The sequence below is a fragment of the Monodon monoceros genome, unplaced genomic scaffold (assembly GCF_005190385.1).
Source record: "Monodon monoceros isolate NGI ecotype Baffin Bay Population unplaced genomic scaffold, NGI_Narwhal_1 Super_Scaffold_9, whole genome shotgun sequence".
NCBI classification, from domain to species: domain Eukaryota; kingdom Metazoa; phylum Chordata; class Mammalia; order Artiodactyla; family Monodontidae; genus Monodon; species Monodon monoceros.
Window position 1 is genome coordinate 39,138,575 of NW_021703786.1, and position 18,734 is coordinate 39,157,308.

At 52.6% G+C, this 18,734-nt stretch overlaps 2 protein-coding genes across 2 annotated transcripts in view; both read left to right on the forward strand.

Annotated features, from left to right (window-relative positions):
* The window catches only part of LOC114889544 (multidrug and toxin extrusion protein 1-like), a 4,881-nt gene extending 2,781 nt beyond the window's left edge, over window positions 1-2,100 (forward strand). The window contains 2 exon segments of the mRNA XM_029212897.1: window positions 709-807; window positions 1,765-2,100. Of these exon segments, the coding sequence (XP_029068730.1) occupies window positions 709-807; window positions 1,765-2,100 (435 nt within the window).
* Window positions 2,101-4,192: 2,092 nt separating this feature from the next.
* LOC114889045 (multidrug and toxin extrusion protein 2-like) overlaps window positions 4,193-18,734 on the forward strand; it is a 54,589-nt gene continuing 40,047 nt past the window's right edge. The window contains 8 exon segments of the mRNA XM_029211833.1: window positions 4,193-4,301; window positions 4,304-4,347; window positions 4,563-4,664; window positions 9,654-9,722; window positions 12,619-12,767; window positions 13,543-13,585; window positions 14,610-14,654; window positions 17,565-17,662. Of these exon segments, the coding sequence (XP_029067666.1) occupies window positions 4,193-4,301; window positions 4,304-4,347; window positions 4,563-4,664; window positions 9,654-9,722; window positions 12,619-12,767; window positions 13,543-13,585; window positions 14,610-14,654; window positions 17,565-17,662 (659 nt within the window).

Here is an 18,734-nt window from a genome sequence, read left to right on the forward strand (position 1 = left end):
GACGCGCAGGCTCAGCGGCCATGGCTCACGGGCCCAGTCGCTCCGCGGCATGTGGGATCTTCCCGGACCGGGGCAGGAACCCGTGTCCCCTGCATCGGCAGGTGGACTTTCAACCACTGCGCCACCAGGGAAGCCCTATGTCATTGTTTTTAACTGGACTTAATTCAGATGTGAAGGGCTGGTGAGCCTGGCTTTATTCCCCTTTGTTTATTCATCAGGTAGAAAAACAGGGGGCTCTTTTCTCCCCTGGGTCCTATGCTAAACTTCCGTCTCTGTTCCTGAAAAGCCAATTTCAGGACAAGCTTTAGACCTGGAGAGAAAGGTGGAATGCCATCAGATTTATCCTGATATTTATCCTGTTTTTATGATCTCCCAGTGTTTCATTAAGATACCTGTGGGCATCTTTGTCTGTAAACTTCCTAGGGTCAGCGTAGGGTGTTAGATAGGTGATGGAGAAAAGAGGTGAAGGACGACGAAGGGAGAATTCTACAGGGTCCGGTCCCCGACCTGCCCTCATCTTTTTTCCATCCAACCTTCCCCACCCACTGACCCCACGTCAACCGTTACAAAAGATGATCCTGTACTTGTTAACTAGAGAGGCTCCCATGTTACACGTCAGTTAAAGAAAATGGCTCCACTGGGGAATGAAGCAAGTGTTTGATGAGCACTGTGGTGAAGCCTGTGGATTGACTTTGTCTCGTTTTCTAGGCTCAGGTACATGCCAGTTTGAAACGAAATGCGGCCCAGGACAGGACTGCTGCTTTCTCCCAGGACCCACTTCGCCCAGGTATGACACAGCTGCCCCTGGTCTTGGGGCGGGCCTGTCTAGGTGTTCACAACTAGATTTGCTGTGCTGAGCTCCCACTTAAATAGGGCAATAATGTCTCAGAAACAAATGATAAGGAACACCCAATTTCAAGGTAAACAGCTGAAGTCTGTTTGCTTTTTATTTTATTTTTAATTTTTGGCTGCGTTGGGTCTTTGTTGCTGTGCGTGGTGGGCTTTCTCTAGTTGCAGCAAGTGGGGGCTACTCTTCGTTGCGGTGCGTGGGCATCTCATTGTGGTGGCTTCTCTTGTCGCGGAGCACGGGCTCTAGGCGCATGGGCTTCAGTAGTGTGGCATGCGGGCTCAGTAGTTGTGGCACGCGAGCTCTAGAGCGCAGGCTCAGTGGTTGTGGCGCACGGCCTTAGTTGCTCCGCCGCCACGTGGGATTTTCCTGGGCTAGGGCTCGAACCTGTGTCCTTTGTATTGGCAGGCGGATTCCCAACCACTGCGCCACCAGGGAAGCGCCGGAAGTTTGTTTGCTTTAATTGCAGACATGGACACACTGCTACAGATCATTAAAAGCTGCAGGTGATCAGTTCAGTACTGCTGCAAGCATTTAGGGTATTTTCCTTATTGTTACTCTTCTGAGGCATGCTGAGACTAAATCTAGGTCTGGGTCACTATCCTGCCTGGTACTTAGCAGGCCCTCTGATGGGAAGACTCGCATCTGTCCCCAGTGCTGTGAACGGCCTTGAATCATCTCTTAGGTCATCTTTCTCCTCCACTGGCCTTATTCTCTTTCTGGGATGCTAATTCGATGACTGCTGGCCCCTTGAACATTTCCCCGAAGCCTCTTAACCTAAAGAGCTACCTTCTTTGTTGCGTTACTTGGTGGGGCAGAGCCCCTGAGGACCCCAGCTGACCGCAGCGGGATCCAGTCCGTGTCTGTGGGTGAGTGGACAGCACCTGACATAGGATTTCCTTTCATCTCCACGGTAGCAACTGCTTCTTGAATTACCATTCTCCCAGGTAGTAGTGCATACGTGCATCTCCTTTTATACAGAAGAAAAACACCCTTTTAAGGCACTGAGTTCCTTTTCATCTCCAGCAGGCCCTGGAAACCATGGAGGAATGTGGATAAGAGATGTTGAAAAAAAAGAGGAGACTCAGTCGGATCAGCAGACACGCCAGGAAGAGTGTCTTGAGGTTCATCCAAGGGCCGCGTGGAAATTGTTTGGGAGACAGCTGGTGCTGCGGTGAGGGCTTCTGCTCTTTGGGGTCATTGTCATCTTGCTGGTGGGGATTTTAGTGAGAGTCTATGTCAGAATTCAGTGATGTGGCGAGACAGAGAGAGAGGGAGAGGGAGAGGGAGAGGGAGAGGGAGAGGGAGAGGGAGGGGGGGCGGAGAGAGAGTAGGCCAAGGGATGCTTCTGACCTTACCAACAAAAATTCATTGGCCTAAAAAAAAAAAAAAAAAAAAATTCATTGGCCTAAAGGTGGCAGTTCGTTTTCAGTTAACGTTATTCAGCTGTGCCCATGGAGGTCAAGAACTGAGAGTTCCAAGATATATTTTCTGATGAAGAAAAGGAAGGAAGGTAAAAAGTACGTTTTAGTCCAAAACAACATCTGGAAGATTACATCCACCACGTCAACCGAAGACCTGTGTACGGATGCATCGATGTATGGCTTTGTATATTTCTTCTGCTTACTGTTTTTTGTTTTAGACAAACCCATATACCAAGGACTTAAGGATTCTTACTATGTGAATTTTTTTTTTTTTTTTTTGCGGTACGCGGGCCTCTCACTGTTGTGGCCTCTCCCTTTGCGGAGCACAGGCTCCGGACGCGCAGGCTCAGCGGCCATGGCTCACGGGCCCAGCTGCTCCGCGGCATGTGGGATCCTCCCGGACCGGGGCACGAACCCACGTTCCCTGCATCGGCAGGCGGACTCTCAACCACTGCGCCACCAGGGAAGCCCACTATGTGAATTATTTAAAATACATTTTACAATATATCTTCCCTTAGATTATTATTCAGCGGGAATAATAATTAACATTTGTTAATATTCATTTGGTACCAAGGGTAGTAGACATACTTAAGGAACTTAAAAGGGGAGAAGACAGATTACCAAGAAGAAAGGAGTCAGGGGGCATCAATTAGCATGCTTCCTGTCAAGGGCCTGTCTTAACACGGGTTTGGATTGACATGCTGGCAGGCGCAGGGAGGAATGAAGGACCAGCGCTTTGTTTTTGAGTGGTGGGCATCCCACGGAGAGAAATACAGGCTTCGAAGAGCTAACCCAGGCAAACTGGAGGGAAAAATCAGACCCTTTCTTATTTTGATAGAAGGAAGGGTTGATAAAGTTGGAAGGCAGCAAAAATGAAGAGTGTTCTAGGAGAGGGGAGGATGGGGTCCTGGGCAGGCCCTATTCGTCTTGTTTGGGCCTGTCCTCGTCTTAAAAAAGCTGCAGGCTTTTAGTGGCAGAGACGCGGTATATCCAGAAGGTTTTTGTCCGCCGACCCCTCAAAAAGATGAGGTCTTAATGAATGCGCTCTTCTCCTTGGCCTTGGCAATTATTGGGAAAGTCTTTGGAGCTGTGAAAATCCAATCACTGCTAACTCATCTTGGCGGGTGGGAGGGCGAGTCAACAGCGGCCTTGGATTAAGGGGTCATTCTTGCATGCCGCCTTGCCGGGCTAGCTCCACGCTGTTCGCTTAGCAAACCTTCCTACCTACTAAGTACGCTGCGTTCTGGGGTGGATACAAACTGCTAGGCGTGCCGAACAGATAATGGAAAAAATGAGAAAAGGCAGCTCCTCTGAGTGAAAAACACCCCAGGGCAGATTTCGGCGGGGGTGGGTGGGTGGAGGTACTCCCTAAGGCATCTCCACCCTCAGCGCTTCGTTCCTCTTGGGTCAGTTAAGTGGAGGGTCACCTTCCAGGGACCAAGACGAAGGCTGCACCCAAGGTGGCCCTCGCGGTGGGGCCCCAGCAAAGCCCCAGTCCCGGCTTTTCGTTCCCTCTCCACCGGGCACGGGGGCTTGTCCTACCCGCTGCAAATTGCGGGCGGCAGGGAGCGCAACCCCCCGGGGAGTAAATTCTTTGACCCAGCCTGGGGGGAGACATCACCCGGAAACCAGCGAAGGCTAACTCGGCGCCCCCTTCACTGTTCCCACCTGCGCCTTCCGCGCCCCCCGACCAAGGCCGTCCCTCCCCCGAGTCCCGTGGGCCACGGAAGGCGGGAGCCGGGTCGGCGGCGGTAGGGGGCGGGCGGGGCGGGCGGGGCGGGGCGGGGCCTCCCCACCCCCAATCCCGCCACCGCCCGCCGCCCCGCCCACCCAGCCCCCACCCTATCAGGCTCACCGCCCCCGCCGCCTCCCGCGCACTCCCGGAGCTGGCGCGTCCGCCGCCGACCCCTCCCGCCACGGCATGGAGAGCCCCCTCGCCCCTGCGCCGCCCGCCGCCGAGAGCCCCTCGTCCGCCCGCGACGGCGCCCAGCGGCCCGGGACCCCCGGCTGGCGCGAATGCCTGCGTCCTCTGCGGGGCGCGAGACGGCGGAGCTGGCGGCGCTCGCGGGCCCAGTGGTGAGTGCGCGGCCCCGCGCCGCCCTCCCCGCGGTCCCTCTCTCCGCGGTCCCCCCGGTCCCCCGTGGTCCCTCTCCCCGCGGTCCCTCATCCCGTGGTCCCTCTCCCCGCGGTCACCCCGTCCCCCTCGGTCCGGCCGGTGGACCAGCGCCGTCCCGCGCCGTCTCGGGCGGGAGGGTCGGTGTAACGCGTTGGCCTCCGCTTTCCTCCCCCAGTTCCTCGCGCAGCTGCTGATCTTTCTCATCAGCCTCGTCAGCTCCGTATTCTGCGGACACCTGGGCAAGGTCGAGTTGGATGCGGTTACGCTTGCTGTCTCGGTAGGTTTTTACATTCTTCTTTTGCGGGGGGGGGGGCGGCTGACGACTTGGAAAAGCCTGGAATGTGAATTGTGTGATGTCTGACACCTGCACCTTCACACGGTCCGAGCTTGACCCGGGGGTTCCACCCTATCGTTAGATTTGGAAGGAGACTGTGTCAACTACTTAGAAAAGGTGTTCTCGGTACTCTCAAACCATCCCACTGACTCTAATTGGTCTGGGGACCAGGTATTGCAAAGAATTCGTAGCAATGAGGCGAACTCTGCTGGTAGAACCAAAAGAACTGCATTTTTTTTTTTCTATTATGAAGTTAAACCAGATAACATATCTAGAACTAGGTTGACTGCTGTTAGTTTGAATTACACAGCTCATTAAGGTGGTGCTGTTTCAGCCTTGTAATAAAGTGTCTCCATGCCACCATGGATTGAAATTACACCCCCTTTGAAGTCCCTGCATTTTTGTCGGTGATGTAGTGGAAAGCTGCCTCTCTCCTGCATTTCATCCATGCTTTCAAAGAAGGTGAAAAGCTTCTGCTGGTTGTGGCAGAGGGTCTTTCCCAGTCTCAGAAAATGCCCCTCCTGTTCCCACCCAGGTGGGTAGAGCGCTAAGATCATGGCGGGGCCACAGAAGTTCTCCTTATGGTTGAGACCACCTTGGTATATGGAATCATACATTTTAGTTACAGGTCTATAATTGGGTGAACCCATTTGGTAGGTTGCCTTTTCATTTTGTTGATGGTTTCCTTTGCTGTGCAGAAGCTTTTCAGTTTCATGTAGTCCCATTTACTTTTGCTTTTCTTGCCTCTGATTTTGGTGTCAGATCCAAAAAATCATGCCCAAAACTTGTTAAAGGAGCTTACCGCCTAAGTCTTCTTCCAGGAGTTTTATGGTTTCAGGTCTCTATGTTCAAGTCTTTCACCCATTTTGAGTTGATTTTGTGTATGGTGTGAGATAGGGGTCCAGCTTCATTCTTTTGCATGCAGACTCTCCTTTCCCAGCACCCAGTTTTGGACAACCTATCTGGTACACCATCCTGTACTTTTCCTTGTTGATGATCTGTACGTGGCCTCTTCTGTGTTCACTGACAACCTCAGGACCTGAGGGCTTGTCTCCTTGGGTGTGTGGGTCCACCTCCCTCCATCTCGCTGGCTTCCAGGACCACCGAACGCACATCGGGCTCCACACCCTGCACATTTCCAGCCCTCCGTGTGCACCCACAGCAGAAACTTTAAACTTTACACTTGCGCTCACCACCCTTTATCCCTGGAGCCCTGTCAAGTCCGCACACCCTTGCTGCCTGTCCTTTGCCCTCATGGGGGTTTCCCATGCTGGGATCCCTCCGTCCTCGCTCGCTCTGCAGCCCCCGCTTGGTCCCCTCTCAGAATCCAGGGCCAGTCAGTGCCTGATTCCCCCTGCTCTTCCTTCAGCCCTGCCACCTGGATCCCCATCACTCTTCTCCCTCTCTCTTTTTTAAAAAATTTATTTATTTTTTAATTTATATTTGGCTGCACTGATTGGGTCTTTGTTGCTGCGCGCGGAGGTGCGCGGGCTTCTCATTATGGTGGCTTGTTGCGGAGCACCGGCTCTAGGCGCGCGGGCTCAGTAGTTGTGGCTCATGGGCTTAGCTGCTGTGCGGCATGTGGGATCTTCCCGGACCAGGGCTCGATTCAGTGCCCCCTGCATTGGCAGGCGGATTCTTAACCACTGTGCCACCAGGGAAGTCTCTCATCACTTTTTTCTTTGAGATTAGCCTTCTACCTGGGCTCAGAACCATCCTTTCTCCTCCGGCCCCTTCCCTTTCACTAGTGCTACTGAATTATGATAAAGTACCCAAGTCTCTCCTCGTGCAGCCCCCTCTCTGGCCTCTATCCACTTAACACTCTTTGCCAGAAAGTCTACACTGCGTCTTCATTTTCCTTTTCTCCCCATTGCAAACTGGCCTGTTTCCCCACTGTTCCACTTAACCTACTCTTCCGAAAGTTGCCAGTGACCCCCCCCCCCCGCCACCGCCCCCAATCTCCAGAGAACTTGCCCTCACCTGGCCGCCTTCCCCCACCTCCCTCCTGGGAACTCTCCGCACCTGCCAGTCCTCCCTGGTTCCCCTTCTGGTAGTTGTGCTGCTTCTTCTGTTCCCCCTCCTCCTCTGTTTGTGGGTGACCACCCTGCCCTGGGAGCACCCTACACACGGCCCGCTGTCTGCACCAGTCAGCAAGCCCTGCTGCCTTAATTTCCCACATTTCTTAAACTCACTTTTTTTCTGTTTCCTGCTACTGCACTCTCCCAGCTCGGCTTTCATCCCTCCTGCCAGCCGCAGGGCCTCCCCTCCTCCCGCCCTGAATGCATCCTTCACCCCATTATGCAGCCAGAGTCGCACCCCTCCCGGCTTCTGACCTCCGGGCATCTCAGCCCCCTGCTTGCGGTGCCCACTGCTTTCTGTTACCTGCTTGCGAGGTCCGGGTGTGTCTGCCTAGACAGGGCAGGGTCACCTGCACAAAACTGTCCCTGAGGACTCGCAGGCAGCCCAGAGTCCCCCCGCTCCGGGCTGTGCTGGTCTCTGCCTGCTTTCTTGTGATCGGCCGGCTCCTGTTAACTTCTGCTGAGCCTGGTACCAGCAGAGATGCGGCCCCAGCAGACGTCTCAGAAATGCGTAACTTCGGAGACCCGAGCAGCCAACTCTCACCCAGGTGTCCCCTGAATGTATGTTTTTCTTCTCAGCTCTGTGCCTTTATGTTTTCCCATCTGTAACATGGCGAGGGTTTAAAGCATGATGATTGTGTATGCCTGTAGAATCCCACGGTGCCTGTTTTTTCATTTATTTCACCAAAACTATTTTGAAACCTATCTTGGGAGGGGGATTCAGATTTTATGTGTTTTTTGGTGATTCTTTCCCTCTTTCTGTTTTTCCCCTAAAGCACTCAATGATAAGAGGGTAACGGAAAAGTTCCTAGTTTTTGAAGTAAAAATAAAATAGGAATACACCTAGCGAGGTCCTACGGTACAGCACAGCGGACTATACTCAATACCCTGTGATAAACCATAATGGAAAAGAATCTGAAAGAGAATAGATACACATACACATATATAAAACGGAATCACTTTGCTGTACGCCTGAAACCAACACAACATTGTAAATCAACTGTATTTCAATAAAAACAAAGATTTGGTGTGTGACTAACAAGAAAAAAAATAATACAGTAGATACAAACCTAAAATTATACAGACAGGCTTGAAGAGGGCATGTGGGAAGGTGGGTATGTTCCAAAGTCGGGCATTTCTGTGGATAAGGTCTTAGATAAGGGGGTCTGTGCCTGTCTTCTCGGGCAGTGGGTGGCCAGACTTTTGCTTTTAATCGGCTGTTAAATTGTAACAAATTGCTAGGGAGACAGTAGACTCATTTCAAGAAAACTCTATTTTTTTGCGGTACGCGGGCCTCTCACTGTTGTGGTCTCTCCTGTTGCGGAGCACAGGCTCCGGACGCGCAGGCTCAGCGGCCATGGCTCACGGGCCCAGCCGCTCCGCGGCATGTGGGATCTTCCCGGACTGGGGCACGAACCTGCGTTCCCTGCATCGGCAGGCGGACTCTCAACCACTGCGCCACCAGGGAAGCCCAAAGTGTTTGGTTTTAAAAGAAAAGAACATTTCTATATACCCACCTTGTTCCACAAAGCATTTGAGTTGGTTTATAAAAATACTTTCAAGGCAGATAGAGTTGGGTCCAAGACACACAGATGGAAGACGACGCAAGGTGGGGTGGTGGAGACTGGCATCTGAGGGGCCGCACATCTGCTCTGAACTCCCCACCTATGTGGTTCCCCCAAGGGTCCCTGAGCCATCTCTCAGGGAAGAGCAGCTTTTCTCGATGCTGAGTCGTAGGGAGTTTCTCTTGCAGAGTTTCATAAAGTGGACACCCTGATGTGGAAACCCGTGTCCCAGATAACGTGCTCTGAGAGATACAGTAGCAGTTCCTGTGCACCTTTTATCACACTGGCTGCTGGGAGGGGAAAGTGTGACTTCAGGGCTGGGTTGGTAAAAGCTCGTTGACTTTAACCAAAGCCGTCTCTGAATAGTAACTTGACCCAGATGGACTTGAAGTTGTAGAGGAAGAATGACACCAAAGTGCATTCATTTACCCAAAAAAGGCTCACGTGTGACATTGTTTTTCAATACAAAACTCTTGAGAAATTGGCATGCTTCATCTTTCTCTCTTCCTGGAAAGCCCAGGTGTTCTGGGGCTTTTGCCCTGACGCTGTCCTGGGCGGACTCAGCAGAGAGCATCTTGGGGTGGATGTCCCCTCCTGCTCCGAGGGTGGCCTGTCACCCACTCCTGGGGGCTCAGCCGAGAAGGTCATCCTGGGGCTGCCATCACTGCTAAATGTGAGCCCAGGATGGAAACGAGGGTCTTCAGCTCCCCCCACCCAACTCTGCTGGGCTCTGACCCTTACCTGCAGGTTACCGCTTGTGCCCCTGGTTGTCGGGGGCATTGGGTGGGGTCTGGGCGAGAGGCTGACACAAAAGTTGTGCCGTTCCTCACTGGAGGACCAGAGCCTGCGGCCAGGCTGCCCAGCTTCAGGTCGCCATCTGAGTGATGTAACTTGCTGTGACTCAGATGACGCATAAAACGGGAGTGGTGATCGCAGCGTTGTGTGTGTGACGGGCTTGGGACGACCCTGCACGTAGCACATGCTCAGTCCAGGTTTGCTGTTGTTATCATTAAATGCACACCGTAGATCAGGGGTATCACCTTCAGGTGTTAACCACAACGTTACTTTTATTAAATACAGAAGTTGTAATGCGCTGTGGGTTTAGGAGAAACTAGGTTGTTGGCTCCCCTGGTCGATGCAGGTGACTGTGATCCTTTAGTTAGACTGTACGTTCTGTGTGACAGTCGACAAGGACAGATGTGGACACCATGTGATCTGAGACACAGATCACCAGCTGCTCCCGCCTGGTCCCCGGACACTTGCCACACCTGGTCTGCTGTTCCTTGCAGGTTGTGAATGTCGCCGGGATTTCCATTGGAACTGGCTTGGCCTCCACTTGTGACACACTCATGTCTCAGGTGAGGACCACCCTGCCCCACAGACCTTTCTTTGTCAGTGATCTTTCGTCGTAGAACCAATCTAGGGGACTGAGGTCAGGCTGTGGTTTTGCGGCCTTTTGTTTGTCGGCTACCCCGCTGCTGATGGCTGTAAATGGAGCGGAGCTGGCTTTACTAACCCTGTCCTCTGGTCCATCTACTCAGGGCTGTTTTCCTTTTTCCGTCCTGTCTGATCCCTCCCACCCTAAAACCGTCCTCCTTCATCCACTGCCCCTCTGTCTCTCCTCTCCTTCAAACCAAACTGCTTGAAGGTGTCCCTTGTGGTCCCTGTCTGGACACCGCCCTGGACTCGACACCCATCACTGATTCCGTTCCTGCGTGGCCCCCCCGCCCGATCCTGGTCCTTAACCTGCGCAGCCACCGCCACTCTCCACCACTCCCTGGTTGCCACGGTTGCGGATCCTGCCAATGGTCCAGCCACCTCTCCGGTGGCTCCTTCTCAGTCTGTGCTGTCTGTTCTTCTTCTTTCTGCCCCTTGGAGCCCCCTGCTTGCACCTACCTCCCACTGTGGTACATCCTCCCCCGGCTGCTCTCTCCCCCGCCGCCAGCGGTGGTGGTGAAGACTCACGTCGCCATCTCCTGCCCACATCTCTTCCCAGAGGGCCAGGCTCCATTCTGTCCTCAGACCCAGCTCATCCAGGATTAAGCTCACCAGTGTTCCCCTGTAGAGTTCCCTCTCTCAGGAATACACCACCCACCACTCAAGCCAGAAGCCGTCTGCTTCCTCCCCCATCTCCACACGTTAGCAGAACTGTTGACGGCTCTTGACTTGGACTCGTAGTGTTTCTTGACTCTGCTCGTTTCTCTCCATCCTTATGCCTGTCCTGGGATTGGGAGCTCTGGGCTGGTGTACGGGCATCACCAGCGCAGGGACAGATGCCAGTCAAGGCCTTTTCCTCCCGGCTCTGGCTCTTATCTCACCCACCTGATCTATAACCAGAGTGGTTTTCCCTCTAGACTCTGAGCTCCTTAGGGAGAAAGGCTGTGTCCCTTTCAGTCTCTGAAGCCCTGTGGTTCAGCATTGTGCTTGCTGTATAGCAGGTACCTTGGAAATTTGTTGAATGGGTGAGGAGGTGGCAGAGATGGGTGGGTGGGTGGGTGGATGGATGGATGGATGGATGGATGGATGGGTGGATGGATGGATGGATGGATGGATGGATGAGTGGCTGTATGATGAATGAGTGTGTAGATGAATGAATGGGTTGGGTGTATGATTGATGGATGGATGGATGGATTGTGGATGGATGATGGATGGATGAATGGGTGGGTGGGTATATGATGCATGAGTGGATGAATGAGTGGGTGGATGGTCAGATGGATGAATGAATGGCTGGGGCGGGGTGGTATATGATGGATGAGTCCTACCTTTAAACCCAAAGCCTGGGAGAATGAGGACAGGGTTACATGCCAAGGAAGGAGCAGTGCTGAGCGAATGTAGTATCTCCTGAGCTGTTGCCCTCGGCTCCCATCAGGTAATGCATGAGGGTTTCCTGAGATCGTTTTTCCAGGCTAAGCTGAACACGGCTCTGAAGGACTTAATGTAATTTAGGCCAAAGCTAACTGTGGATTGGCATGATATAGGATATGAAATTTTATTTGAAAAGAGTTTTTTGGGTTCCTTTTTTTTTTTTTGCACCATTTCAGTCATTTTCATTTATATATATATACTTTTTAACAAAAAGGCTGTATCTTGTTTCCCCACTTATCATATAATGGACATCTTTCTGTATTATTAAATGTACTTCCATAGTGGCACATTGTTTCCCAAATTTTAAATAGCTTTTTAAAAAGATTATAAAGGCCAAACACATATAGAAATTTTAGGTTATCTAGAAAAGTATTTTAAAAAGTGGAAAAAATCACTAAAATTTACCCCCGCCCATCCCCCAGTTACCTCTATCAACTTTTTGGTGAATATCCTACAAATATTTCAATCTGTGTACATTTATGCACCCACACAACTCTAGAATTTACATATGGGGTTTTTTTTCCTTCCCCTTCAACAGTGTTTGGAGAATGTTCTGTTTCAATGAAGTCAGTGTATACTTTCCCATTTAATATTTGCATAATATTCTGTAATATGTCACTGGTATTTCCATTCTTCCGTTACCGGGTGTTTAATTTAGTCCCATTGTCTCTTTTAATGTGTGTTGAAGTCGGTCGCTTTTGGTTGAAGAAAGAGACAGTCATTCCGTTACTTGCAGAGAGAGGAGGCCTGGGCCGGGGCACTGGGGAGCGGCCTGTCCACCTCCCTGCTCTCTGTGCCCTGGCCTCCCACCTGCCCCTCCGCCGCTCGTGGGGTTCCTCTGCTTGGAGCTGTCCAGTGACCCCCCCCCCTCCCCTCCCTGACTCTGTTCCAGCCCTGCAGCGCCCCCAGGCTGCTCCCGCTCATTCTCTTGCCATCAGCCCCTGGGTGAGGCCCCGCCCCCCCCACCCGCCATCACCAGGTCAAGAGCTGTGCTCACCACCACACCAACACTCCTTCCTCTTCCCCTTCCCGGATTGACTTTTTTTCTATGAGAGCAGGGACTTTGCTCCCTGCTGAGTTAGTTCCCAGGCCTCACGGCTGTCTGGCACGTAGTAGGTGTTGTAGAAGTATCTGCTGAATGAATCCAGAAGGCTCCAGCATGTGCCCAGTTCTTCTCACACCTTTTAAGCTCAGCTCTTTCCTGCCCGGTTCCCTGGAGCAGGGGACCAGTCGTCCCGGGCAACCAGCTCAGCGGCTGGGGTGGGAGCAGATGGCAGGAAGCACCCGGCAGGGCTGCTGGTGGCGGGCAGGGCACTTCCGGTGGAGGTCTGTTGGCGGGGCAGGTGGCCCAGGCGCTGCATTCTCCATCACTGTATTTGTGTTCCCAAGTCCTTTGGAGCCAAGAACCTAAAACGTGTGGGGATCGTCCTTCAGAGAAGCATCCTCATCTTGATGCTGTGCTGCTTCCCGTGCTGGGCCCTCTTCCTCAACACCGAGAGCCTCCTCCTGTTCCTGAAGCAAGACCCCGAGGTCTCCAGGTCAGCTGGATCTCTAGCGTCACAAGCCCAGGGTCACGGTCAGTGGCTGGTTGGTTATCTTGCCTGTGTTGACATTTTCGGTCAGTCACCTGGACTTGAACCCTGTGGAAGGTGGAAGCTGTGACTCTGGCCTGCGGGGCCCTGGGCCGGTGGGGACCCCCCGATGCAGATGCACGGGGACCCTGCCCTCTGGGAGACATGGCCCCCGCCTGCCCTTCACGGAGTTTCTCCGTTTGGCGTTTTGCACACGCACAGAGTGTCTTTCCCTGACGCGTAGAAGAGGGCAACGTGGTCGCCTCACGCTTGTTTTTAGAGTCGGGATTGTTAACCCTCAGTTCTAGCAGGCTCCCCAGTGATGTCAGGGATGCCGGATGCAGGGGGAGACTGTCCTTTCTGGAGATGCAGGCTGTCCTTTTTGGAGACTGTTGGTCGTGCTTCCTTGTGAGGTACAGCTGCAGTCCTGGCTCTTGCAAGAGGCTTCCGAATTTTGCCCAACTTTCAGTTCATTTGGCTGTGTTCCTTCCAGCTTTTCTGCCGAGGATGACCTGAAAAACATCAAGTCCAGCTCCCCTGAGTAAGCAGACATTTAGCAGGCCTGATGTGATGTCGACTTACGTTGCAAAGAAACAGTCACTTACAAGTGTTATTAACTTTCTCCCATATAAATTATTTTTAGTTTTAATTTTTAGAACATACTCTGTGGATTCAGCTTGAAGACAGCATGACCAGCAATTGTTTTCATATTAACTGGAGGCTCTTTTGTTGTCTGTTTTAGGATAGCCCAGATCTATGTGATGATTTTAATCCCTTCTCTTCCGGTAAGTGTCGAGAACATCCTTGCGTTTCGGTACACGAAGCAGCTCGTGAACGCGGGCCTCCCCTCCTTTTGTTTGTTTATTTTATCAACGTGCTATTCATGCAAGAGTTGAAAATTTCTTGGACCTGTCGTCCCCACCCCACTGATCCTCAGAGCTTGTGCCACTTTGATGTCCAAGAGCTTAAATTAAATATAAACACTGATAAGGGGAAGACATTTCCTTCCTTATTCTAGGGTTACTTTTTTTTAAAATTAATTTTTATTGGGGTATAGTTGCTTTACAATGTTGTGTTAGTTTCTACTGTATAGCAAAGCGAATCAGCCATATGTATACACATGTCCCCTCTTGTCTGGATTTCCTTCCCGTTTAGGTCACCAAAAAGCATTGAGTTGAGCAGAGTTCCCTGAGCTATACAGTAGGTTCTCATTAGTTATCTATTTCATACACTATTTTATATCAACAGTGTATAGATGACAATCCCAACTTCCCAATTCATCCCACCCCGTCCTCCACTTTCCCCTCTTGGTGTCCATATGTTTGTTCTCTACGTCTGTGTCTCTATTTCTGTTTTGCAAATAAGATCATCTGTACCATTTTTCTAGATTCCACATGTATGCATTAATGTACGGTATTTGTTTTTCTCCTTCTGACTGACTTCACTCTGCATGACGGTCTCTAGGTTAGGGTTACTTTTGATTCCAGATTAATCAGGATGCTTCCTGGGCTCCGCCTGGATTTGGGGAAGGACCGCCAGCTGTCACCCTCGGAGCCATTCAGACGTCAAGGCAGCGAGTGGCTTCTCGCGAGCTGGTTAGAATTCGCTTTTGTCCTCACGGAGTCCGCTGGGAAAATCCAAATAGGTAGGATTTGATTATCCTAGCATTTGGTTAGTGTGGGTCTGAGTCTCTGAATTTGAGGTCACATAACAAGATAAATATCTTACTAAAAACCAGAACCGACGTAAACTGTGGGAATGAGACTTTCTTTTAATCAACAAGAGCTGTTTTTCTATTTTATCTTACAGGCCACATTCCTGTTCCAGCTGCAGGCAAAATATTTACAAAGTCAGGTACAGATTCTTTAATAGTTTTACTCCATAATACTGGAAATGTGTAGTCAATATTTTTTTCCCTAACTCGACGTGGTATTTCTGTTTTATTTATTTATTAACAATAATTTTACTCTGTGCTAGATACTGTTCTAAACGCCTTATAAATACATTAACTTAATTCTAATAACAATGTGAGTAGGCTCTAGCCTTTCCATTTTTAGATAAGAAAACTAAGGTATGTAGATGAGGTGACTTGCCCAAGGTCATACAGATTGTAAGCCAAGGAGCTGGGATTTGAACTCAGCCTGGCTCCAAAGTCTGATCTAAAGTTTTCAATATTTAAAAGTCTGTATTTCTGGGGCGGGCTTTTCCCTAGCTTTCCCCAGTTTGGGTTTTAGGCAGACACGCCCAACAGCGCGCTGAGAGTCATTTCTCGCAGTCTTGCAAGAAAGTAATTATTTTACCCAGCTTCACAGAGGAGGGGAGTTAGGGCTGAAGAGGGTAGGTTCTGAGTTGGCATTCGCTAGATCTTTTTCTACAAACTATCCTGCCTTAAGGATCTGCTTCGAGTATTTCTCTTTCCAACACGACAGCCCAGTGCTGGGCTAGGCCTGAGGGTTACGGTGGAAGGCGGGCTGCAAGGTGGAATGGGCTGAGGGTCCGAGGCTCTGGACCCTGGGCCGTCCCAGCTCACACTGCCCCTTCCCCCAGGCTCAGTGAGACTCGGGAGCCAGACCGAACCAAACGTGTGGCTCCTCGAAGTGGGGGCCACCTGGGACCTGTACCCCACCGGGCTGCACCTTCTCCATCCGGGGTGCACCTGCAGCCCCACCGTCGCGCGTCCACCTTGCCCATCCTTAACGCCCCCTTCCTTGCTCTGTGCCCCGACCCTGACTGTGCTTAGACAGAGATGCACTCGAGTGAGAACGCTGAGGCTCCAGCAGAGGCCTTGTTGCGCTGAGGTCCCCAGGGTAGTGGGCTCTGGTCCAAGCTCCAGGCTGAGCGCTGTCACCACCTGCGTGTCCACAGCCTGCTTCCTGGCCCCGCGGGACTGGCCAGAGTGCCACGCTGCCAACCGGGCCGCCGCCCACCCACCCCAACCCCCGGGTAAATATCTTAGGGAATTTTCCATAAAAGTAATGGACAATTTTTTCCGAGGTTCTACCCAAGCTCTGTCTGGGTGGAGTCTTGTGGATGGATGTGCCCCACCCTAGAGAGATGCCCGGCCCCGTCACATCCTCTAGGCCACGTGGTTTCTGGCTTTGCACCGGCCTCAGACTGACTCTGGCGCCTGTTTTAGGGGAGGAGGACCCAGTGTCCCACGGCCACCACCGCAGCCGTGTGCAGGGCCCCCCGGGGCCTCGTGCAGCACAGGGCAGGGTGGGTGCGGGCAGAGTTGAGAGGCGCTCCAGCCCACCGAACTGAGCCTCCATTGCCTGCGTGTCACCGATTGTCTACGAAGCCATTGCACTTTGACAGTGGTCAGCCGTTTAAATGCAGGGGAAAATGCAGAAGTCTTACTTAAAGAAAGTACTAGTGTTGCGTGGGCAGCAGATACAAACGAAGTGAGTAAAGTAAGAATAAAGGGATGGGCGTTCACGGTACCCCTGCTCCGCCACGGGCATCGCTGGGTACCCTGGATGAGGTGACCTCGTGTGCCCCCAGCCTCGGTCCTGGCGCCTCGCAGGTGGTCTTTCCTTATAGACCTCACGCCGGGACCCGGCTGGCTCTTGGCGTGGGTGTCCCCTCTCTTTTCTCGCTGGGATGCTGTGGCCTCTGCCGCTGTCGTCACGCAGAGGCAGTACCCACCGGGCTGGTCTGGCTCAGGCGGCACCAGTGGGGGCGACGCCCCGTGGTCCCGACCTCTGCTGTTGTTGGTCTTGGGTTACTTCGCGGTCATTTAAAATTGTCTCCTGTTTAACTCTGAACATTCGTTTCATCACCCGTTCAGGAACATGTCAGTCTTCCTCCTGCGTTTGCCCTTCACTCTCACATGACTGCCACGCTCAGAAGTGACGTCAGACGTGGTTTCCCCACCAAGCAATCCAGGGCACCAGCGGGGTGTCGCACAGTTCCACTCTGACACCGTGTACCTGGAGATGGCGTCAGATCCCACACCAAGCAATCCAGGGCACCAGCGGGGTGTCGTACAGTTCCACTCTGACACTGTGTACCTGGAGATGGCGTCAGATCCCACGGGTTAAGGGCTCAGTCCCACGTGCCTGCTCCCCTGACCCCCCCAGACGCTCACTGCAAGTCCAGGTTGTCACCTGTGCTGACCAGTTGGCTATAAATCAGAGGTTCCCACGACCTCCTCTTGGGTTCGATTAATTTACTAGAACTCCTCACAGAACTCGGGAACACTGTTCTCTTGCTGTTCACCGGTTTATTATAAAATGACATGATAAAGGATCCAGGTGGGCATCCGGGTGGAAGAGGTGCGTGGGGCAGGGTATGGGGAGGGGCTTATGCCCGTGTTCCCCCGCCTGGAAGCTCCCTGAAGCCCGTGCTGTTGGGACTTTATGGAGGTGTCCTCACAAGGGCGTGCTCGTTCATTAGCTCCATTTCCAGCCCGTCCCCCCTCTCGAGAGTGGGGGTGGGGAGCCTGAAAATCATGGTGACCGGCCCCCATCCCGGAGCCCATCCTGGGTCGCCTCATTAGAACAAAAGATACTCTTGGTACTCTTATAACTAAGGAATTCATAAGGCTTTCAGGAGCTCCGTGTCAGAGGTGGGGTCAAAGACCAGATATTAGAATAAGAGATGCCCCTGGTGCTCTTAGCACTGAGGGAATGGCAAGGGTTTTAGGAGCTCTGTGCTGGGAACCGGGCAGCAGAGGCCGATGTATATGTTTCCTGCTCGCTCGCACCACCCAGCTGACAGGCTGTTGAAAGTGCTCATGTTTCCCTGTGTGCCTGGGGCTCTTAGGGCATCATCCTGCCTCAAGTGGTTACCGGCATTGCAGCGAACATCCTCAGCGTGGGCATGAGTGCCCTCCTGCTGTACGCCCTGGACTTCGGAGTGGCGTGAGTAGTGACCCCTCCATTCCCCACGTACTGAGTGCCTTCTGTGTGCCGCTGGGATGCAGGGGAGGGGGCAGCCCAGTGGGGAATGCCAAGCTGTGTTCATGGGCGGCGGGTGCCCTGGAACCCGGGAGGGAGGAACGTTGGGGCTTAGTCCGGGGAGAGAGGGGAGCTGACACCCGCCCGGAGGAGGGTGATCCCGAGCCTGGGCAGACAGGGAGGGGTGACCCCAGCAAAGGCAGGAGGTGGGCAGAGGCCTGTAGGGGTTTTCCCATTGTCCCTGGGTTGTAAAGGAATGGAGCCGGATTCCGTCTCGAAGAAGCTCGAGCAGGCGGGGGTCACACAGAGTAAGACCTCCCTGGGCGGGTGCCACGTGCTGGTCCCCCCTCACTTGAGGCCCCCAGAGCCTGCTTCCTCCGTGTGGCTGGCGTGGTCTCACCAGCACTCGTGGACTGGGCCCCAGCAGTTTTGAGGTGCTTTAGGGCAGTGAGTTCTTTCTTTTTTTCGGCTGTGTTGCACAGCTTGTGGGATCTTAGTTCCCCCACCAGGGACTGAACCTGGGCCACTGCAGTGAAAGCGCAGAGTCCTAACCACTGGACCGCGAGGGAGTTCCCTAGGGCAGTGTGTTTCTTTATAATGAAAACTGGTTTCGTGGGTCATGACCAGCACTTTGAAAAATTAAATATATTATGAATGAAATAAGATGAAATAGAATAGGAAATAGAACATGGCCTGGGGGTGTTTTTCACGTGACATTTGCTTCTATGGCATGTGAGTACTGGATAGTGACGGAAATTTAATTCTTACTGTCGGTTGCAGTAAAAAATATATACAATGGGCATCCCTGGTGGCGCAGTGGTTGAGAGTCCACCTGCCGATGCAGGGGACACGGGTTCATGCCCCGGTCCGGGAGGATCCCACATGCCGCGGAGCAGCTGGGCCCGTGAGCCATGGCCGCTGAGCCTGTGCGTCCGGAGCCTGTCCCGCGTACCGCAAAAAAAAAAAATAAAAAGAACACACACACACGAACACACACACACACACACACACACACACACACACACACACACACACA